This window comes from Ischnura elegans, assembly GCF_921293095.1.
Source record: "Ischnura elegans chromosome 13 unlocalized genomic scaffold, ioIscEleg1.1 SUPER_13_unloc_4, whole genome shotgun sequence".
NCBI classification, from domain to species: Eukaryota; Metazoa; Arthropoda; class Insecta; order Odonata; family Coenagrionidae; genus Ischnura; species Ischnura elegans.
In genome coordinates this window covers 2,058,541-2,083,706 of record NW_025791660.1, presented here as the reverse complement: position 1 = coordinate 2,083,706, position 25,166 = coordinate 2,058,541, and the positions used below count along the sequence as shown (strand labels likewise).

General features: G+C 35.7%; 1 protein-coding gene across 4 annotated transcripts; it reads right to left on the bottom strand.

Moving 5' to 3' along the window:
- Positions 1 to 893: 893 nt before the first annotated feature.
- Positions 894 to 25,166, bottom strand: LOC124173022. 4 transcript variants are annotated; one of them, XM_046552546.1, is made up of 7 exons: positions 24,999 to 25,165; positions 22,624 to 22,711; positions 20,098 to 20,187; positions 15,032 to 15,137; positions 11,965 to 12,044; positions 3,045 to 4,506; positions 894 to 2,222 (listed from the first exon to the last, which is right to left on the bottom strand). In XM_046552546.1, the coding sequence occupies exons 6-7, from the start codon at positions 4,365 to 4,367 to the stop codon at positions 2,217 to 2,219; spliced, it is 1,329 nt and encodes a 442-aa protein (XP_046408502.1). In that variant the 5' UTR covers positions 4,368 to 4,506; positions 11,965 to 12,044; positions 15,032 to 15,137; positions 20,098 to 20,187; positions 22,624 to 22,711; positions 24,999 to 25,165; the 3' UTR covers positions 894 to 2,216. The 4 variants fall into 4 exon arrangements, with proteins under 4 accessions (XP_046408502.1, XP_046408499.1, XP_046408501.1 ...); XM_046552543.1 differs by lacking the exon at positions 894 to 2,222 and having other exon boundaries at positions 2,250 to 4,506; positions 24,999 to 25,166; XM_046552545.1 differs by lacking the exons at positions 894 to 2,222; positions 24,999 to 25,165 and adding an exon at positions 24,447 to 24,508 and having other exon boundaries at positions 2,250 to 4,506.

Below are 25,166 nucleotides of genomic sequence, written 5' to 3'. Positions count from 1 at the left end.
CGAGGTGAACATCAGGAAGTCCTTCTGCACCTTCTTACAAAATTTGTCATTATTGAATCTGATACACCTTACGGGATATACTCATTTCAAACCAAAACAAATCACTGAAACTTTGAGCATTACAAAATTTATTTGATCTGTGTGGAGCATGAAATGCAATATTGGATAAAGGTCCATAACAGTTTGCAGCAAAAATAAAAAAAACCGGTTTAATCATATCACATTCAATGAAATGCTATTTCTACAAATGTGCCTTGAATGTCATCATACAGAATATAGTGTGATACCACATAAGTAATTTAATTATAGAAACAATATGCATACATTTACAACTACATGATAATCCATTTGATTATTTAAAAAATAAATACATTACTTCCTCATGGTATCATGACATTTTAAAAAAGAAAAATAAATGTGATGAAAAATAATGCAAAATAAATTAGAACAAGCAATACCTCAAGTGAGGATATCTTGCGATTCCTCTTCAGAGATAAGCCAACTGAGAAAAATTAAAAAGAGAATTATTCAGAAATGCATTGTTTTTCTCATAGATATGCATTCATTATCCTAGATTATCAATTACAAGTAATAATCATAAAGCAATTTACATGTAAATTATTTACCATCAGATATGATTATAAAATTTTTTTTTAAATCCACATATAATGACACTACTGCAGATTAGTTAACGACATAAATATATTATATTCATATCTAATGGATCATATTTACAAAATCTGGATGGTTAATCTTACCTTACCAACTAGAGTGGTGTAGCACAGGTAAAATTATCAATTCAGAAATACCTTAGAAAAAATCAATAATTGTAAATGGATTTTCTTTTGGAAACAACTACACATCATAACAACCACATTTCTGTTGCCACCAGGTAGCAGAGAGACAATAAAATAACACCAAATTATATAATTACAGACACGAATGAGCAACAAATACTAATGCAAAAAATAGAAAAAGTAAAATTGTGAAACATGAAAAGTAATAAAAAAAAACCCAAACTCATTTACCAAATGGAGATTGGACAAATGAAGAGCCATTTAAGAAAAAAAAACTAGACATACGATGAAACTCAAAGAAAGGAGGTATCACAAAGCCATGAAATAGGAATAGATATGTTTCTTATGAAGATAACTGGTAACATGTTCAACCATTATATTCACTTAAATCCTTGAAAACCAAGCAGCAATCCTGAGGATTTCGAGACATTTACTGTTTGCTTATAAATAAGCAAATGCACATTTCCAGTCAACTGAATACTATACAAAGGATATGTGAATGTTGGAAATATATACGTGCATGAATGATTGCAATGATCTTCTCTAACGTCAGTGAATGTTTGAAAAAGACCAGCAAGAATATAAATGGACTAAGGTCACAAACATGTAGGAGAATGAATTTCAGAACCTAATTACTTAATTACGACATTTCATAAATGCCTTACAACTTGTAAAAACTGAAAAAAATCCCATCTAAACTATTGTATGTCAAATATGACAAGATTGTAAATTGATATTCTACATCACATTTAAATTGTATAGCATATCTTTGAAATTAATAGTCTTTGACAAATATAGTGTTTTGCCTACTACACAATGTTATGCCTACATCATTATAATTGCAAACTACAGGGAAATGTCTCACAAGTGAATTAGGCCAAACAAGGTCAGAGCAATGAACCAAAACAAACTGATGTTTATCAATGGGCTAAACAAACATGAGTACATCCGGCAAAATATGATTATAAATCTGGAAAGAGCTGTATATGTTCCAAATAGATTTATGTGCACAATGGCTTTCAGATAAATTGTAGCATTACATTGGTAAGCTAAAATGGTCCATTCCTTCCATTTACTAATAGCGCAAATGCGATGCAATATGATATATTATCAAAAATACAAATATCCCAACGACATGACTAGGAAAAGACGGACTAAATTGTGTGCCCAGAAGATTAAAACAATATGCATCTCAAAATGTGATTACCTACCGAACGAAAAAGTGCCATGTAGCAAGCAAGAAATCAACATAAATGTCTGAGTATAATCATAAAATAGGTTTTACGATTGCACTAAATACACAAGTTATTCAAATAACCCAATAAAAACTGAGAGGCTTAAAGTAAATAAATGAATATGAAGAAAATTTCATCTTCAGGACTGGCTCCATCACAATCTCCTATGTATACCAGGCCAAATTTATCTCTGAAACAGAAAATATAAATTAATGGAATGAAAAGTAGTGCAATCACTAACAAAATGCAATGTCAAAATTAGGTCAATATTCATAGTGAGATAAAATATTACTTCCATTTACAAGAATGCAATGGCAGTCTCCATAAGCAACAATTATTAAACATCCTCGAACAAACCCATGTTCTACAAGAATCATTCATTTTATAAGTGAAAAATATTGGAAGACTTTCACTATTGTTTGGAATTCACATAAAAATCACTAGATTCATATATCATAGATTTGAATTTATGGACTCTTCAATTTCCTTATATTATTTTATCTTTAATTTCGATATTTATCCATTAGATTAGAGTTTGTTAGTTTTGAAGCCACTTTCTTAAACTTATGACATATAAGATCTTAAAAACAAGTTACCTTATTACAAGAAATCTTCATCTTGGAATATTGAGAAGTAGAATGTTTGCCTAAAATGAATTGCATTTAAATATTCTAATACTACAAAACCCGACACTCATTAAATCAAACGACTCATAGAACACATGAGAGGATGAACTTTAACGTACTAGAAATTTCATTTCACCTCTACATGCCAACCAATGTACCTGAAGTTTCATTTCACCTCTACTTGCAAAACCATTGAGTTGCCCACTTTTGGGAAATCATGGAAAATTAACTTACGAACAAAGCTCTCATTAATTGAAAAGTTTGTTTACATTTACATTTATAAATTACCGATTGATTGGTTAAAACAGCTTCAAATAATGATTTCAATGTTTTAATGAAGACCATGACGTGAAGAAAAAACCGTAAGAAATAGACACAGGACCCACCTTTGCACTGGCTAGAAGTGTTCCCATCACATTGTTAGAATAGAGAGAGAAGAGGAGGGGGAAATTCTTCTGCAGAATAGCTCTTCCTTCTGTGGATCCATAATAAGTGATGATTGGAGGGACAGCTGCCGCAAGCCAACATACCTTTGCCTTCAGTGTCTCCCCAATCACTGCACGTTGGATCCATCCATGTAAACTCCCTCCCCTCTTCCTCCTCTCCTCCAACTCCTCTATAGCCCTCTTCCACTCACGCTCTTGTTCCACATCTCCCTTGCTATACGGCCTCCCCTCATTACCAAAAACTAATTTCAGGGATAATTGCGAGAGGGCCCAAGCTAACCTAGCACATACGAATTTCTCCAGAACACCAGAACAATCCTCTGCACCCAAATATACAGTCTCACTCTCAAAATCACAAAATGTATGACTATTACTCCCATTCCACTGAGTCCCATCCAAATCCACAACCTTCTCCTTCATCCTTCCAATGTTCCAAGATTTCATGTCCACTATCACCTTCACCCGATCATCCCCACACAAATATTTAATTATGCAAGCAGTAAATTCATCTCCATCATACAGTCTCTCATACAATCTACGCATTTTATCAACTCCAGTTCCATACACTATCCTAGTCTTTTGCATCATGGCATCCACACACTCCTGCCTTGCTACGACCGGATCGGATGTAGGTTGACTTAAAGATGCCTCCCCAATAAGACCACACTTGATACACGTCACATCCTCCGCTGTTGACGTCACGGATTCTTCCAGACAACGCAACAGTGCATCGCGTCCACACACTTGCGCTTTCAGTTCCTCCAACGATGAGCTCAGCTGTCGCACAATAGATTTCATCTCTCGCCTCAATGAGTCCACAGAGGACTTGAGAGATGCAATATCACATTCTGGGCTAGCCACGGGTGTTACATTGTCAGTGCACCTACTCGATGATGCTTCCAGACGACGCAAAATAACTTGGTCTCTACTGTGAACCAACCTCACCAAATTCAGCACTTTTGAGCGTTCTACGTCATCAGGGAACTGCCGCACCATCTCCTCAGCCGAAGACAATGCATTCTGTTGACTGTCATCTGTAATGTCTGTGTTGGCCCCTCTCGCCAATAACTCCTGCACCCAGTCAGTTTTTCCAAGTCCCACACCGACATGCAAGAGTGTTTTTTGACGTATGTACCTAACATCGACATCTTCCAACATGTTCAACAGCTCTTTATGCTGAAGCAATGGACCAGTAAACAATCCATTTAAAAGCCTCTCCTCAACAAATTGCTCAGCGCAGCTAGCAGAAATGTTCCTTGCCATTCTTTCGAAATAATGAAATAATTATTTAAGAGTGTTGGATTCAGAATACAAGAAGATTCCAATGGGAACCAGGCGTGATGGCGTTGGTCAGCGAGGAGTAACACGATCTCAGTGATGCTACGAAAGGATGAAATGTTGACTGCAAAGAAAAAGAAATAATATGAAATTATTACCTTAAAAGATGTCAATAGCACATGGGGAACATAACAACTAAAGCACAAGCGTGACTTGAGAAAAAATATCTCGCTTACTATGCAACATTAATTAAAAAGTAAAATGCTCTGGAATGGCATTTTTGAAATTCAATCACTTACAACCACCGTTTTATGAGGAAATAAAAATTCCGTTGGAGACCAAAACAGACATATCTACGCTGAACATGTCGGGACAGTTTTCTACCAAGCAGGAGTACCGATCGTTTCTTACGGAACCTATAATAATGAGGGAAGTGAGATTAGGATGAAAATAGAGATATTATGCTCGAAAATCTATTATGTGACATGATAAGATGGGAAAATAGGCCGCTGAAAAAAACAGAAAAAAGAAATAAGAACAATAGATGCAAATCAACAGATGCAGGTGCAACATGGTGGAAAATCGAAATGTTTAAATTACAGATGGTAAGTCTTTTCCACAGTATTTAATGTACAATTCTTGTACCGGATGATAACTCTGTGAGCCGAAATGCATCATACGCATTGAAATGCTGTAGAAATGTGCTGCCCTCTTGTATTCAAATAGAAAAAATGTTCCTGAGTAACAACTTAATAGCAGATGCCATGAATGGAAATACATAAAAAAATTATACATATTTGCTTTGTTACTTTCTGAAGGGCAATTCAAGAGTAATATTTATTTCGTCAAATGAAGCGCAATCTTATTCCCTTTGGAGAATTATTATATTGAAAGCATTCTTACGCCAGGTTTTCCTCCTCACTTCCTTATCTCCTCTAAGAAATGTTAACTACCATAGCTCTCAATTGCCTTCCCCATACACACCATCGCTTATATTATGTTACTTAACTTAATCATGGGACCACCGAATCGACTGCGTAACCTTGAAATATGTTGAAAATGGACAATAGCTCATTTTAAAAGATTCCATCTGACATGCACAATTGGTGATCCTCTTATCTCCATCCATCAATCATTCCATCTTTACGCTGAAGTGAAGATGTGGCTAGGATGGAGGCATTTTCAAAAGGGTGATGAGCTTCAGGACAAAGCCAAAATTAATGGAAGTCATTAGGGGAAACATCCTATGCAGAAGGTGTAGCAAATCACATCTACAGGCACGACAAATTCCTCAATCACCGAGACAATCATGTCTAAAGAACACCACAAGTGTGCTCAATGTTTAGCAATGGAATAATTCCTAATCAATCACTTTGTCTTCTGTTCATATCGGAAGTTGAAGAAAAACAGCCCTACTACACTATTGAATTTTATGATCTGTGATATTCCCACCTTTCACAGAACTTTATCTTATGAAATCGTTATTTTTTTATAAACTTATATCCAGTTATTGAAAAGCAGAACCCTATAAAATCCATTTCTTAGCAAGGGATATCCTAAATATTCCAAGGCAGGGCGCCGCAACGATGATCTTGAACCCCATCCAAGGGCCACTATCACCCCACACCGCCCATGCTTATATTCCATTCATGCTCTTCCCGTCAACTTGTTATCTCCCTCTGATATCCTATTAATGTATCTTCGAAATTTCTCATTGCCAGAGTCTTAGTGTACATGAATTGAAACCAAAATCAAAGCTATGTATAACACCGTTGGAAATTTAAGTTATCTGCTTTTTCAAGCATAAATTATGATTTAAATTCTTCACGATATTGGCCCTACTCACATACTCGATCTCGTCCAGTTTCTTCAGTAAAAAATAAGTCCCTACAGATATTAGAGGCGGCCTCATATTATATTGGAGAACAACTTTTCTATCTTTCACTCAGCGCTCGATGAATATTTTTACTTGAGAATAAGAATAAAGTATTCTGTCATCAATTAAAGAGTAAAATTTATTGGATGAACAACGCTCAGACAACTAGAGTACAGATGTAGATATTGGGGAGGGGTACAGGTTCACATTCTTATACCAGTTTTTTAATACGGTTATCATTGCGTTTGTGTTGGTTTGAGTATCAGTCATAAAATATCATATTAACGATAAAGATAATATTTTGGTACAATAATTATCGTATGTTGTTCATAATCCCAATTATAATAAGAAACTGGCATTCACAGGTAATATATTAATTTAACTATGATTTATATGATAATAAAGCAAGCACTTTCTCTCCGTGCAAATTCTACTATCTCCCCCAAAACAAACTCAAATGCCTCTTGAAGCATCCTTTACATACAGAAGGACAAAGAAATATGAAGAGGGACATGTAGTAGTGGAAACAATTATAAGAACATACTTAGACACATCATCTCATGCCATAAAATAAAACATGAAGGAAAATAAGATACACCCATGTCTCGTATAGCGCAATTTCGATTAGCGCAATTTCGATTAACGCAATTTCGATATAGCGCAAATTCGTTCCTCAGGGAAACATTGCAAGGCAGTGTAGCCTAATCAAAAATCTTAAACGCTCTCATTTTAAAGTGATAATTATCTTAGGCGTATTTTTTGCGCTGATTCCGAATCTGTGCTTAGATTCTTTCTATCACATTTAGCTTCTTTAGAACAGCTTAATATATGTTTTTGCTTTTACCAACGTAGTAGTTTAATACATTTATGTATCGTGAGAAAGTGAGTGTGTGTGAGAAAGTGTAAATAAAACTTTCCAGCCAAAACATGTTGTCCTACGATGTCATGCGTTCCTATTCTGTCAAACTATGTTTAAAATTGTACTATCTAATCGTTTTGTTCAAAGCAATGCTGCCTCACCTACAACTTCACATCAGCATGTGACCATCTGTAGGAGCGAGAAGATGTTTGATTTCTCTGAAGATAATAGAAGATAGACTTTTGTTGCTCGCAAGAAATTACAGCTTGTTACAACGTAATCGCTGAGAAGTGGCTTAGCTTTAATCAGAATTTAGGCATAGATAGTGCGTGAACCATCCTAATGACTTTTATTACGTATACGGTGAAATTACTTTTAAGGCTCAAAGGTGGAAAATTACTCCCTTTTTCAGACAGGGCTATAAACTTTATTTTGACGGCCTGTTGGGTGGCTAAGATAAAGAATGGGATCCCCATGTGTTGTGCGGCACCAATGTAGAGCTTCTTACTGGTTGGTCGAATGGAAAATGTCATAAGGAATTTGCCGTCCCCGTAATTTGGCAGATCATTGTTCAGACTGTTATTTTTGTTGAAAAAATGAAAGGAATTACAACGAAGTCAAAACACACTGTAAAAAATCCTGACAACTTTGAATCAGCGATACTACCGTTCCCTCACTCCGATAATTTACAAGTGCCGAAACCAATGGAGTATGTTAATCCTAGAAAATTTTCAGAAAGTAATCAAGAACATGATAATGAAGGATTCGGAAACTCGAAGGACCCAAATTTTGGTTCGAGTAAATCTGCTGTACCTCATTTTATGACGAAAGAGGATTTAAATGATCTACTTCACGATTCAAATTTTATCCTGAAAGCATGGTAAAATATTAGGATCAGGATTTAAGGGTTGAAAATTGTTGGATCCAAGTTCGAAACTTTTGATATCCCGCTCTCGCCATGACGAATTTGATTTAGTTTCTTCACCAAAACATTGGCTTTTTGCAATGATGTTCTCTCTGTTATGGATACTCTTCATTTTGAATTGAACACAGATGATTAGCGTTTGCTCATTTATTCCTCCTAGCTTATTTTAAAGGCTAATCTCTTACGTAATGGCATTGACCTCCCATCAATACTGTCAACTCATGAAACTGAAATAAAAGAATCTTACGAGAATATGCAGTTACTTGTAGAAAGAATCTCTACCAAAAATATACGTGGAAAATTAGTGGCCAATTAAAGTAATTGCAATGTTACTAGGATTACAGCTTGGCTATACGATAATGGCTATATATAATGTTTTTGCTTCATCTCCGAATGGGATATCAGGGACAGAAAAAATTGTTGCTTGAAAACAATTTGTCCGGAACGTTAAGAAGTCGTCCCTAGATCTTAAAATGACCTTTTTCAGCCTTTGGTTGATCCAAAAAAATATTCTTTTTCGTCCTCCTATTAAATATGGACTTTTTTTAATTTTGTTGAAGCCATGGACAAAATTGGTGCTGGTTTTACTTACTTGAAACAAAAAGTCGTTCAATTAAGTGAGATCAAATAAGGAATATGTATTGGGCCACAGATTAGGAATTGAAGGATACAGAATTTCAATAGCAAGTGAGATCAATGGAGAAAAGTGCGTGGAATGCATTTAAAAATGTATCGGGACATTTTTTAGGAAATATCATGGCAGAAAATTATCATGATCTGGTGGCTATGTTAATATAATTAAATCGTACCATAATATGGACTGCAATATGAATTTTAAAATCTATTTTCTCGACTCAAACCCTGCCTTTTTCCACCAAACCTAAGTGCTTTTAGAGATGAACAAAGAGAGGGTTTCGAACAAGATATTTTACATTTGAAAAAATAGAACCAAGGAAATTTCAGCAACATGTTATCAGATTACTGATTGACACTGAATAGGATCTTACCAGATGCTAAATATATAATAAAATCCTACAAAAGTACCTATTTTTCACATTTTTAAAATCACGATTTATTTGCTTAAATATTCTTGAACCCTTATTTAGTTCGGTTGTCTTAAAGAAAGTAGACGTGATAGAAAATAACCGAGCCGAGATTTAAAAACAGGACGAAAAGCACCTCAAGGATCATCCAACAACATCTCTAGCATAGAAAAGGTTTTGTAGAACACTGTATTTAGAGTAATTTCTGATGCTCAAAATCGCTCCGTGCCATTGCTGCCTTGCAGATTACGTCTAGCGAACATTTATCCCGTAAATTTTCAGAGACGAGAAAAAGAGGAAGTGGAGATGGGCTTTCAGTGAATTTTATTACGAGTGCCGGAGTAGGAGCGAAGAAGGAAAGGAAATGAGGGTTAGAGTGAGATAGCGGGTAAAAGTAAGGCACTTTTCCTAGGGATATCGAATGCGCCATCATTGTAGAGAGGAGTACGAAATACGTTCGAGCCTCGGTTCGAGGCAGGAAAATTCACTGTCACGACAGTGGTGGCTGAAAAAAGACCGTATTTGAATTTCCCTAGTCTCTTTCCAAGGATTATGTACTGTTAGAAAGGGAACCCATTCTCCTGTGAAGCGATGGTGGCGGCACAAACTTTGTTGGGATACTTTTTTCCCCTATAGTACATGATCTCATTCAGTTTCTTCAGTAAAAAAGTCTACACAGATATTAGAGGCGGCCTCATATTACATTTATTACATTGGAGCACTACTTTTCTACCTTTAACTCGGTAGACATTAAATATTTTTCCCTAAAAATAAGAACTATTCTGTCATCAATTGAAGAGTAAAATTTATTAGTTGCACAATGCTCAGACAATACAGAACAGATGCAGATATTGGGAAGGGGTACCGGTTCACGTGGTGCCCCTGATTCTTTGAAAATAGACAAGATTTTAAGTACGGTTATCATTGCATTTGTTTTGGTTTGTGTATCAATCATAAAATATCATATTAATAATAAAGAGAATATTTTGGTACATTAATTGTCGTACGTTGTTCATAATCCCAATAATAACAAGACACTGGCACTCACAGGTAGGATATTAATTTAACTGTGATTTAAATGAAAATAAAGCAAGCACTACCTTTCCATGCAGATTTTCTTTTCTCCCCTAAAATACACTCAAATGCCCCTGGAAGCATCATTTGCACACAGGAGGCAACATAATTATTAAAAGGGGTGTCCAGTCGTAGACACCATTATAGGAACATATTTAGAGACATTGTCTCATGCCACAAAGTAAAATTTGAAGGAAAATAAGGTAAATAAAATAAATAGGTTCGATTCAAGTTTTATATAGGGATGGACGGATCTAGGATTTTTTGCGGATCCAGATCGGATTCTTTTTTTTCGGAGCCATATCTTTCAGCTCGGATATTTTCGGATCCAAATGCATCTTCAAATTCCTGCCATTAAACAAAGTAATTATTCAAGTGTATCATGGGTACATACAATCAAAGGAATGCTTTTAATATTTTCATAAATTAAAAATCATTTTAACAGGCTTTCAAGTTGTTTTTTTTAAACATCTTTACATGCATAGGACCTTAACTGTTACGCATAGGTTTGGAAAGGAAAATAGGAAAATTTTAGGATAAACTGCTGACCAGTGGAGTAGCGAAAGGGGGAAATCGTATGATTTTGGGGGGGTCTGGACCCCCAAAATATAAAAACACAATTACCTTCCTTCATAAAAGGAAACAAAAGATTGAAAAATTGTGGATTTATATTACATTTCATTTTATTTTCTCGACATAGTATCCTTCCACTCACCATGCCTCCATTATGACCTGCCTTCTAGCGTCATTCAAAGACATACGTCCCAACAACACTCCCTTCACAGCTGACCCTCGACAATCCCTGAAGGAGGCGATGAGGCCAAACTGTGTTAAAACTGTTGCGAAAGCTAACCAAATAAGTCATCGTGAAAGGCTTGAGTACGCTGCTGGAAAGCAGGGTCTGTACTGTACTGGAAGGGTGGGAGGAGGAACTGGCTAGGATCAGTGATTGAATGTAAGGATAGTCAATGGTGTTTATTTGTTGAGAAGAAAACTTGAGATAAGAAATATACGAAGAGGATGTGGGAGCAATGGCTGGGGCAAGGATGATCAAATTCCCCGAAAATTAGCTTATAATACGTTACATAGGTCCTCTAATTTGCGTTGTAAGGCACAATTTGGAGTTTCACTTAAAATTTATAAATTGATATAAAAATATGAAAAACCAAAAAGCAACTAAATAAAACAAATGAGGATAACATGAAACAATGATTTCAAAAATAAGAAAAGAGAAAAAAATATTGACGACCCTGTGACTCACACCCCGGACACCTAACACAGGTTAGAGGAGTAGCACCCTAGACCGCACCACCATGGCCGTAGTTGAGAGGTAGTAATTACTCAAGGGACGTCATGCTGCGCAAAATCTTTACATGCGAATACCTCTCGAACCCGGGCCTATGTGGAAGAAAGCCGTGACACTTTTTCTACCTTACCTATATAGTTTCAGTTAATAACAGCCGCATCCAGATCCCAAACATCACTTCGGTGATATCCCTTGTTAGTGATAGGACTACACCTCGTGGAATTGAAATTGGCGGATTTCATTTGAATTAGATTTTCGGAATGGAGCTTTGCAGCTGTGGAATAAGTACAGGGTATATCCTGTCGAAAATCTTTTACTGGACATAACAAAAGAAATATTTGCTCTCCAATCTTACCCCACATTATGTTCAAAATCTAATTGTCGATTGAAGTAGATAATATCTTCTGCTTGGAAGGTATGCTTATTTAAAAAAAGTCAAACACGCAAAAATGAATGAGTTATAGAAAAGCATATATGTAATGTATTCGCAAATACTTACTCAATAGGTTGGGAAATCTGGTTTGAATAGGTATTTGCTCCTTCCCTGGATTCCCTATTCCCGATACAGAAAAGGCAATCCTGAAATGTAAAATAAAATATTCTCTTACTTAGATGCGAACAGTATCATACTCATGTAAAGCAAACCTCTTTATTCAACGCTTTTTTAAACTTACAGAAATCTCAATCCAAAATTATTGAAAAATACTTCTCAGATAACAGGATTTGAAGAAAAATATGGCAGATCACAATTTGTCACATGGAACATTTGTCGCACGACGTCCGCTCATCCTGTGCCTCAGGAAGGAGCCTTTGTACCCACAGAGAGCCAACTTATCTAATCATTATTGCCTTGTAAAAATTGTAAGTTAAGGAATTGCCAATTTACGACACGGCCAGTCATTGCTTGGGCAAAAATAATTGCAATTCTCTCACCTGACTTTCAAGGATAGGAAAGATATATATCAATTTTTCTTCAGATTGTTTGCGAGATTGAGATATGGGTTCAGGTGATGAAGACTGTTAGGTTCATAATGGGTGCCTTGGTGGGCCGCTAGTTAATCAGTCTGTCACTTGGTGGCATTGGAGTGCACAGTTGTATTGCTCCTGGGATACATGCCACGCACTAACCAGCATACCCCACAAGTAAGTGTCAATCTGTATCCATGAGTATCTGATATATATATTTTTACATCAGTATTGAGTTATAATGTCATAACATACAATCTCATGTCCAAACAAAAACTAATGCACGGAAATCTAACCTGAGCACACTTATGCCCTCATAAGAATTGACTAATGATGGACTCTGATCAAGGAGATCTAGATCGCCCACAAGCTATTTTGTATGCATTAATGTTGCAATATGACTATATCTCCATGAAAATAAAACTAGAAATTTCACTTGAAGCAGGGTTTTGGAATAGCTAATTAGGAATGACAGTATTATTTTCAATGAGTACCTCATACACCGTTAAGAACTGTTTATGGATATAAAACAAGAAATATTCACTAGCCATCCTTACCATACTTTACGTTCCAAGTCTGTTGGTCAATCGCATTAGATATAATCATGCACTTGACTGACATGCTTATTTAAAGCAAGGCAATCACACAATAATGAACAACTCAAAATGCATACAGTTATGGCATTTAAATAGGAAGAGGCCTTCATGCACACCGAGAGTAGGCTTACCTAATCTTTTGTGTCATAAAAAATGAAAGTTAAGGGATTACCCATTTTCGATACTGCCAGTCATTGTTTGAGCAAAAATAATTTCAATACTCTCAACTGGATATAATGGATACGAAGGATAAATATCGTTTTCTTACTCCTTTTCTTAGGATTGTTAAACGATGTGTCTCAAATGATCACCTACACCTTTGAGAGATTATTGAGATGTAGGATCACGAGATGAAGATGAAGGAAATGAATTCTATACCGAATATTGGGTTGCCTCCCAGTAACCCCCACGGAAGATGCGGTGAGGGTTATTTAAAGGTGATTTGTACTTCGAAGTGATGAATTCGTTTTTTTCTCTGAGTAAATAAGTTTAAACTATAACTTAAATGTCATTAAAGTAGACTTATGAATATAAAGTTTTCTCCTCTTCTGTTCACTAACTTTGCAATTCCACAATGCTTAAACATTCATAGCCAGAGTAAATTATTGAAAATCAGAAGCAATATTTGCTCTAGAAACACTTGTAATGCAAGAAGTTGATTGTGGACTCACACTATAATGGGGTTATCAATGCTTGAGATCAGATTTCTCTGCTTTCCATGCTGGAAGTGTGCAAGTCCCATTCTCATCATTCTTTGCAGCTTACCTAATGCTATTCCAATGCTTCAACACATTTCATGACTTACATTAATTCTTCCAAAAGGACTATTATGGCAAGGAAACATCATTACTCACCACCTATGAGTGATAGTAATGCCTGTTTGCCACATCATTCAATACTTTAAGCATTACCATAGATCTCCTTGAAGGTCTGCTGTAAATACTTCCATAAAATAGAAGCCTTTATTAACCTATTAAAGCCAACGAGCTACTTAAGTTGCATCAAGGAAAAAAATTCTCCTACCCTCCTGGAAGCTCACAAATATGCTGGAGAGTGAATTTTTTAAGGGTTGTTTTTTTTTCTTTTAACTAGGTTATTTTAAGAAAGCAACCGGACAAAGAGAGTTACGGTGCATTGCTACACCGACCCTTTTATGGTCCGTCACCGCCAATTGTGCTTCTGACCCTGTGCTGCTCGGGAGTATATACAATCTGCTCCGCAAAATGCATATTAGATTTGAATACTGCAAAATGGCGAGTAAATGTGTAATTCCCTTTGAGTAAAATATTTTATAAAAATTTGGCTAGAAAATAATTTTTTACTGATCATCAAACTTTTGAGTTGCCTGTGGACACGCAGTAGTACTAATTTTTGCAGTTCCCTTTGCCTCCTTTGCCTTGAAAGATTGAATACCAGTTTAAGTTCTTCCCACGCATTCAACAAGCTGAAAAAAGGTATTTATTATTACTAAATGATTTTATGTGATACTGATAAATTCCACGCTTTTAACGTCTATGACGTTTATGAACTTTTTTGCTATTAGCATTTGTAGGTGCCGTGTGATTTGCAGTGAGGGCTGTTTTTGCTGAGACTATTTGTCCATTGAGGCATTATTTTAAAATGTAAGTTCGTTTAACACATTATTTATATCATATGATTTTTCATGATGACTTTCCATATACTATATATATACACTAGAGGAAGAGGGTGACAAACACAGGTCAAAAACAATAATTATAACTGGAGCGGAGGAAGGTACTGAGGCTATTATGGATGAAGATAGTGATGAATCAGATGCTGAAGTGATTGGGGAACCAACGCATCTACCACGACGTGTTTTGGATGCAGAGGGACAGATTCATTCGAGGGAAACGCAGCCTGAAGAATCACAGTCAAAGCAACCGTGGACAGCCAAAGGATGCAAGAGGATGGCCAATGAATACAAGTTAAGAGATTCAACCAAAAAATGGTTGCACGATTTTACTGAGTTAAATTTTAAATTACCTGAGTTTATGCTAACTCCAAGTAGATCCTCAATCAATAAGTCCCCCTTTGGTTTCTTGAGGGTTTTCTTTTGAGGATTTCGTGTTTCACACAGTAGAACAAATACCTAAATATGCATGCAAAATTGAGAGAAAATTATGGAATCAGCGTTGTAAGGGAAGAAATATATGCATTTCTTGGCATATTGCTATTCTCTGAAAAATATTTTTTACCCAGAAAATGCCTCTTTAGGAACAGATGATGACTGATATGTCACTATTGTCAGAGACACAATGAGAAGGAATAGATTTGATGATACTCTCCGCTACCTACACTAACAAGGAGACCGCCAAAGTGATGCTCGGGATCTGGATGCCGATGTTACTTACTAAAACTATATAGGTAAGATAGAAAAAGTGTCATGGTGGACACACCCGGTAAAAACTCTTGAAAAAAAATGTAACTCATTTAATCTATGACGCATCCAAATTGAAGATATAAAAAAAAATAAAATGACTAACATACAACATTTAAAAAAGTATCTTTCTCACTGATGAAAACCCTGAACGTAGTTCACTCAAGTGACCAAAAACAACTGGAGTTTCATGTAAATATTTCTAGATTGAAAAATGCATAAAATTTAAAAAATCATTTTTTTGTTTCAATGAGTTCATATAAAGTAATTGAGGCTAAAAAATTAAAATTATTGTTAAAAAATCCTTTGGGCACTAAGGGGTTAATGCCAAATTCGAACATGAAATCTCAACATTTACTTTCGACCACTTATTACACACTCTAATAAGAAAAATATCCTCTTCAAATTGACATTTCTCATGCAACTTGTACTGCTATTTATTTTTACACACATTTACAGAAATACATAGTCCTTATATCTAAAATGTGTCTGTTCTTAATGTGTTCTTCCTCTCACTGATTACTGTTTGCAAACGTGGTTCTCAGATTGTCCCTCACATATCATATATCTTAATATAACTAAAAATGTCTTCATTTAAATAGTGAATAATCATTAACCCCTCCTTATTAACCACACCACCAATGATCTACTCTCTCAACTTGTGACAGTTATAACTCTTACAACAACAATGCACACTAACAAGGAGACTTTGCGTAAGTGATGTCAAGAAAAAAGATGAAATATCTTTCATTTGAAAGTAGATACCTTGGTAGGAATACTGTTGGGTTTTGTCCACATATGCCTGGGTTTGAGAGAGAAAAACATTTAATAATTTAAAAATACACTCACATGGAATTCAATTAAAAACTTTTGCCTATTGTTACACAGTTGTTTTGGCCTAGTGGTCACGTAACGCATTTTTGTTTTGAAAGACAAGGGTTCAAGCCCCCGAGTAAATTTCTTCCAGTCTTCCATTTTCTACATTCTTTTAAATTTGTTCCATCTTCTTCAGATTTCTTGATTTCGGATGTTTTACATTTATTTAACTACATCAACATTTATGCCACTGGCTAACCCTTGCTTCGAATTTTTCTTCCCATTGATTCACCCAAGCTGGAGTGATGAAACTGTGATGCTGTCATCAAAGTGACAGCAACTCATTTCCAAAGCAAATGATTTTAAACATACTGTCTTCCAAGAGTTTCCCAGGCTCCATATGGGAGAGAGAGATATAAAATCAGGAGGCACAAAACTCTACAAGCTTGGAATGAATGACAGAGGGGTATAATATCACTTTGCGGAAGCCAGGAACAGGAGTGATGACCTGGACTTTACAAGAATAGGCTATTTCAGCGTAATTTCAGCACACATCTCCAGGATTTGAATTCCCTGCCAGTACTTCATGGGCTGCATATTTCAAGAGGAGATACCTAATCGTGCAATTTAAAATAAAATATACATGTCAGTGAGCAAGCAAGTGTCAGCTGAAGAAATATTGCAATCAGTAATGACCTTTCAGCAGCAAACAAAAAGCCGGGTCTCTAAATATAACAGGGATTTCATAATAAAAATTGATCAGACCGGGTGTTTGTAGAGGAGGATATAAGGGAACACACACCAGAAATGAGAAAATTGTTCAGGAGGCTCTTCGGAGAGTGACCTAAGTAACACACTCATACACAGCGCAATATGCCATTGCAGCCTCAGAAAAACTGCTTCCTTAAGTTTTTATTGTCCATGCCAGAACCTGGAGGTGATTTTAGTCCATGAGTGTGTTAAGAAACTGGAGAGTGCATTGTAAAACGTTTTTTGTGCATTCTAAATCTTGAAAACTTACGAAAAGGTTGCATTTCAAGTTGTATAAAATATGTTCTCAAGCCATACGTTTACAACAATACATTTTTATTGCATATTGATTCCTGGGGGACAAACAAAACTTTCCATTTATGATGAACTATTTATCGATGAGGAAGGAGAACCGATAAGCAGCAAAAAAATCATAATACCGAAGTGCACATCCGTGTGCCAACCGTGCGATGCATATTATTACACACAAGTAAGGCTGTTTATTGCACAAATCCAGAAATCTTCCTCTTTCGAGAGAAAAGAGATTTCCTCGTGTGAGGAAAATAGGTTTCCCTAAAGACTTTAAGAAACACAAATGCTAGTGCTCAGGTGGCAGTTTTATATAATGACCATGTTGCTTTTCAATTTGTGCTTTTCGTTTTTCATGACAATTCTCATTCAAATGCTTTGAATGAATTGAAGAGGCTAAATAATAAATGAATAATGAAAAATTGAAGAAGGCAGAGCCTTTTTCAGTATTGTTTAATTTTATACTATGGTGCATTATATTATGGAGGTATGTACTCCAATTAATGACCTTTCATGCAACAACAACTACACGTGGGCATAAGGTCTGAAGATAGGAAGAGAAAACCAAATAATATTGCTGCAGGAAAAAGCAAAGAAAGTGGAGAAAGTGGGAGTCTGTGGAGGCCATGGAAAAAGAAAAGGGACTAGCTGACAAGCAAAACTAAATACAGGACCATCAAATGAACATAGACGTCAACCAGTGCGGGCTATGAACCATTTTGAGTTGGACAAGTAGCAAAGTACAGGTAATTGAAAGTTCACATGTATCTTCAATTCGTTCCCTAACGTTTACAGCTTGTTTGAAAGCTCTAGGCACATAAATATGAGGAAAGAAGGACTCTCACAAAGAGAGAAGATTAAGTTTGAGGGAGGAAAGCATACTTCACCTATTGGTCGGAATAGGGAATAATGGTTGGCAGGGTAGCCGAAAATGGCTATTTGGAAACTAAAAATTCCAACAAAGCATAAAGACAGAACTTCAACCTCCTGTCCAAGCTATTACAAGTTAAAAGAGCTTCAATCTATTCATCTAGCTCTTCAACTATTTAAGTGTTGAGAACAACATTCCTTTCTTCCTTTCCAAAATCCTATTACGCACAAAATCTTAGCCTTTTAACATCGAACTCAATATCTCTGGTCTATCCAATCTGCTTCAATAGGTTCTTGGAAACAAAATACATGGGGAAAAGTTATTAAGCAACATAAATAAAGTTAAAAGGGCATTTCCAAACAATTCCCAAGTTAAATAGACCACTGGACAGAAATAAATGTAAAAACAGCAATAGCAATGATTAAAACTTGGAATGCTCAACCTTGATCATATAGGTAGATGGGTAAAAATCTTCCCTCAGGAGGAACCCGAGAAATTTTCTAACACAATGTATGTTCTAAATATTTGGTTTGGAAATGAGTTCCCTATACTTTGATGCGAGCTACACAACGTTATCACTCCCACTTGGATAAATCTTGGTGACGGGGTGAGTAATTCGAAGATAGGGTTAACAAGTGACATGAATGTTCATTTAATTCATAAAAATGCAAAACATCTGTAATCAACATATCTGAAGATGGAATATAATACAAAAAAAAAGATAAAGTGGCAGACTAGAAAAATATTACCATCTCAAACCCCGGCCTTTCAAAGCAAAAACGCGAAATGCCACCACTAGGCCAAATCGACCTTAAAGGCAAATTTTTTCTTTTAATTCAACGTAACCATATTTTTCATGCTTTTTTCTCTCAAACCAGGGCATATATGGACAAACCCCTTGAACTAACCCTTCAACAGTATTCCTTTCAAATAAAAGTTTTCATCTTCTTTATTGACTTCACTTACAAAGAGTATCCCTGTCAGTTACTAAGCTACTTAACTGCCTGTCACAAGCCCCATCATCATTGTGAACAAATTGCAACTACGCAATAGACTTCAAACCACTCTATATGGCAAAAAATGCTATAATATACCTAATTATGACATTTAAACAACGCACGGTGGATTTTTTCCATTATTAATTCAATGAACTTGGCAAAGAGAAAGAACAGAAATTATTCTCAAACCGAAACATTCATCAGGCCACCTCAATACACTCTAGCATTTCGATTGCCAAAAATTAAAGCAAACACGAAGCTAAGACTTAATCTTCAAATAAAACTCAAGGCAAAACAATAAGTGCAATTAACCAGTGCCATACACTGCATCACAAAAACCATATTCATAATAAATTGATAATGATACTCACATGGAGATTGTAATTGCGGAGGTAAAATAATCAAGTCAACTATTTATACTAAACCACTTTCAAATGTAGAACTCATTTCTATTACTTTCACCTCCCACATGAATTCAAAACTATCTATATTGGAGGACACAAAAAATCCACATCACACTTGTCACAAGAACTTCCATTAGGCCATCAAACTTCTGAATGAACATTATATAGATGGGAGAAATTTTCCACCCAGCTAATCAACTTGCAGTCATAAGCACCATTTCTCTTATAAACAATATCGCAACCTTACATTGGACTTCCATCTTGCCACTGCAGTTAGTCAAAGCCACAATGTGATGGTGGCATTTAAATAATCTAGACTTTGGATGAATTTTTCTCCCATTATTAATGCAATGAATTTGGCCAAGAGAGAGTTAGAATAGAAGCCATCCACACTAAAAAATTAAGGAGTCAACATTATTCTTCTTTAACAAATAAAAACCAAGACAAATAATGAGTGCTAATAAACAGTTCCATACCTTATAACACAAAAACCATACTCATAATAAATTGATAATGATACTCACTTAGAGATTGTGGAGGTTCAGTCCAGGGAAGCTAAGTTAAAGTAGAAAGGGATGGCTAGATCGTCACAGCTCAATCACCAGGACAGAATCCTGAAAAGGAAAGAAAGCAACCGTATATTCATACAACAGAGTATCACAAAAAAACACGTTGGCAGTACCTTTCCTCACCATACAAAAACAGTACATACAGCTTCAACTGTGTAATATGTTGTCATCCTATGGCAAGATAAATTGGAAAATTAAGATGAAATCTAGATAGCAATGTCATCAGGGCAGACAAGTAGTCATTGCAGTAATAATTCTAAGGAATAACGTTAGGATTATGACCAAAAAAAATTTCATTTCAGCGATTCCACCCTAATCCAAAATGGGTAACACCACAGGCAACAGATAATACCTTATTTTGAATCTACACAGAACACTTACAGCAAACCACAGACCAATATTGGCTAATATATTTAAAACATTTTCATGTCATCACAGAAGAGCCAAATATGCCAACAGAAAATGATAGCTGATTTATGGTACATATGACAACCTACTCGTGACTTCCAATACTTCATTATAATACAAAAACTTTCAACCCATCAAGAAGTTATCACAGCACATGTTACATGTAAACCAAAGTACTGACATTAAACTAGCCAAAATCATTAAAATCCTCAATGAAAAACAAACTGAAATGAAGACATGACTAAATAGCACAACGGCAAAGTAATATACCATATTTGTCTGAATATAGTCTCCTCTTCTTTTCCAAAAATACCCATGGTAAAAGTAAAGAGGGGACTATATTCAAACCCTTTTTTTTTCATTTTTTCCTGAAACTCAAGCCTCAAAACTAGGGGGGGACTATATTCAGAGAAACACTGTAAGTAGGACCATTAAATACTATTATTACCTTCCAACATTAACTATGCTGAAGTTCTACAAACCACAGGATGATACATTACGGGCAAAAGTGATGCCCATGGTATATATAAAATATAAATCTCAGCTCAAGACGAAGATCAAAGTAGACATAAAAGGAATCATTTCCCAAAAAAATGCTTTTTATATAACCACTAACACACAGGAACGGCTGATAATAAATTGCCATGGATCAAACGTCATGGGCTATCCTATTGTACGAAACAAACAGTTGTGTGTGCATGCAGAAGATCACATTAATTCCACTACAAAACAGTTAAATACTCACATTAGTATTTTTTAAAAAAACTAAGAAAATATTTTTTTATACTTTTAACAACAGATTTTTAACTCACATATAAGACTTAATGACATAATTAGACTCTGAACACGCTTCCTTGCACACAAATAAACCACAAGCCCCTGAAAATCTAACAAGTATTCCAATATATTAAATGTCACATCTCAATAGTGAAAATTGCAGCACAGCACACACATTAAATTGTTTAAGGAACCGAATTGTACAGCACTAATAGTGCATAAGTAATGGAATTTTAATGTGAACCCATGTATAGTATGGAATGGCTGATAACTTTGGCTTAAACAATACTGAAATTTTTTTATTTCATCATAACTAACCAAAAACTTAAGGAATGAGTGATATCTCTACTAATTCAATAACATCTAATTGATGGAAATTGTGATATATCACTACAATGATCACTAACATAAATGAAACCTGATTTAACTAAGTATATAATTCTTGCCCCGGGTTTCTTTTGCAGGTACGAACAATTGAATTATTTTCATATTTTTCATGTCACTACTATAAAAGAAATTGTAGCAATCCTTCATGCCTCCACATATTCATTTATTGTAACCTTTTTCTACCATAGCCATTGTGGCAATATAAGAAATAAATCAAAATGTTAGCAAACAACTTTGCATTTGAACTCCAAGCCTGAATTCAAACCATCATATAAAAGTGAGGTAAAGGATACCTATCTATTCAATTACTTACAAACTAATTAACAACTAATGTAAATCCTTTATCCTCAACCACTGTCAAAACTTTAACAACCATCACATCCAACGAATGAATTTAATTGTAACTGGTTTGGTTGTGACAAATTATCTACATCAAACTTCTTACAGGTGGATTCGAGTTTTGCCTCACACTGCTGAATGGCTGATATACAGATGAGAGAAATTTCTAATGAGATCCTCAACTGCCTGTCAAAAGCCTCATAATACGAGAGAACACAATTGCAACAAATTACTAACTTCCAACCTCCCACTCTGATAAGTGACAGCAATAACATGCTTTTTACATGTGTATAATAAAATTAGATTTAGGCTGCATTTATTCGCAATAATAAATCAGGTAACTTCACCAAGAGAGAGAAAAAAGAAGCTATTGACACACTAAAACATTCACAAGGCAACATCAACATATGGTAACATTTCCCCCATTACACGTTAAGGGCACAAAGTAGGTAAGATGTTCTACTTCTACATAGAAATTAAGGCTAAAAAATCAACCTGTTCTATACACTGACAAGATAACACTGTGAGATACAAAAAACAAAGTCATAAGAAATTGATAAGTGTACCCACTTGGAGATTGTGATGGTTCGGTTCAGGGGAGTTAAGTTAAAGCAGTTGGTATGGCTAGATATCCACAGCTCAGCCACCACAGGAGAATCTTGAAAAGGAAAGAAGGTCACCGTATATTAATAAAATGGTGTATCAAAAAACATTCACAAAGGCAGTACCATTCCTCATATTAATTGCAGATACGTCTGAGTAATATGCACCCGTCCTAAGGTAGGACAAATGGTAACGTTGAAATAAACCATTAACTACAATTTCATCTAGGCAAACTATTGTTTAGGTACTAATTCAAAATCAATAAGGTTGGGATCATAATGTAACGAATTTAACTTGTGTGCAGCTATGCTAAAAAATTTGTTATATTTACACCGCTGGAAAAACATAATGCCATTTTTAGAATCTAAGCAGAAACTTCAGTTAATTACCGCCCAATATCGGAGACAAAATTTGTAGCGTTTCCATATTATCACAGAGACAAAATTGCCAACATGAAATAATAGCAGATTGATGATACACACGATTGCCTACTCATCAATTCCTAAAATTTCATCATGACACGAAAACATTTACCCCATTAATAAATCATTGTAGCAGGCGGAACATTAAAACTAGAATACTGTCTTAATACTGGCGAAAATCGATTGAAATAGTTGGCAAAAACAGGCTGAAATGATTTTACGACTAATTAGCACCAACGGCATAAGTGTAACAAACGTAAGACAATCGTAAAATATAAAAATCCAGACTTCCAGCGTCAATTACGCCTAGGTTGTGAAAACCAAAAGATTATAAATAACGGACGAAACATGGTTCACCAAGAGATAAAATGTACAGAGGAAAATTGTAACAATCATAAAAGCACTCCCTTCCCAAATACAAACATAAAATAACCGCAATTCATTTGTTGGAAACCATGCAGTTGAACAGCTGTCAAATATTACCTATTATAGCATTCATAAGTACGAAGTTACTGATGCTCGCAGCTCAGAAATATTACAAACCTTCCAACTGCCGACGAAACGTCAACTGAATACGTTGGATCCACAGTAGACAGATCCTTACCACATCAAATTACCCCACCAAATACGATTACATTCGTCATTGAAGGTCGATAACTGTAGCCCTCCGGAAGAAGAATAATAAGCCAAAACAAAATATCTAATAAATGGCAAGAATAAGTTTGTTCACGACTCCTAAAAGCCTTTTAGTTCAGGCACAAGCCAATAACAAAAACACTCCTTACATGGGTTACACAAACGATAAATCTACAAGGAGTTCTTTGTCCCATTACTTATTTCACATGCCTCGAAGTAACGATTTGACTACTAACCGGCAGCTACATACAAAAAAAAACAGATTAAAATTTCGTAGCTATTCTAATTTGTACTCGACGAAAAACATCGGAATCATAGCTCTCGCCGAAGAGTAGAAACGAGCTCGATTGACAAAATAAGGTGACGCCGTGTTGACAAACAAATGCAACTACATGTATAGACATGGATTTTTTCCTTAAATGGTATAACACTACATAGAAATTAAACCGAATCATGAAGGAATTACAAAAATGCCGGCGAATTGCTAGCACCAACATAAATCGACACCGAAAAGGAACTAATAGAGAGACATGCGTTATTCATTTCGAGCCTTTCACTTTTGAAATTCATAAACACATACCTCCGGCCTTTGCCCTTGTACAACTAAATATCACATGAATCATGACCAATCAAATAGTTAATGAAATAATTGTGGCGCATTTACAGTGATTAGGAAACTACAAAAGGAGTGATCTAGTCGAAGAAATTATGAGTAAGTATCACACGACGTACCTGATCCATCTGGCTTAAACGAGAAGCACACAACTCAGGCCCTTGCAAAGTACGTATTCTTAAGGCCTGTTTACACGATACATTAACCCGTACGAGTTAATGTACGTTTGCGTGAATGATTTTTGTGGACCGGAACGGAACATGTACGAATGCATGAACCAAATTAGAACAGGTTCTATTTTCTGTGCATGCATTCGCACAAGTTGGGTGGTTACACGGTGCATTTTGGGCGTTCATACATTTAGACATTAACCCGTACGTGTTAATGTACCGTGTAAACAGGGCTTTACACACGGTAGAATTGAACGGTGAAAGCAAGTACGCTGTAAATGCAAACGAAGTCATAATACGATACAACATAAATCAAAAGAAAGTGATAAATTAGCAAATACAAAGCAACTTCTCTCATTGCGAGCAAAAATTCATTTGGAGCAAGTACCCGGGCAGAGCATAACCATTCTAAATTTCCTGGAGCAGGAGTAGTGGCGCCAAAATCTTAGTTCTATGACCTCTGATCAAAACCGCAACATACAAATGACAACTTAAACTCACTCAGGTTGGGATGCGCACTCCTACAAGCTCTGATTGCGGTGGAAGATGAAGAATATAAGGCCCAGCGATAAGAATGCAATAAATCCTCAGAAGAGGACGGCTCTCTCGATGGTGTCACCCCGAACGACGAGCAAGAAATGATCTACTATTGGCGCGCAGGGCGCTGGC

Excerpts from the sequence above, each read along its gene's own strand:
- LOC124173022 (XM_046552543.1), bottom strand. The coding sequence starts at position 4,367 with ATGGCAAGGAACATTTCTGCTAGCTGCGCTGAGCAATTTGTTGAGGAG.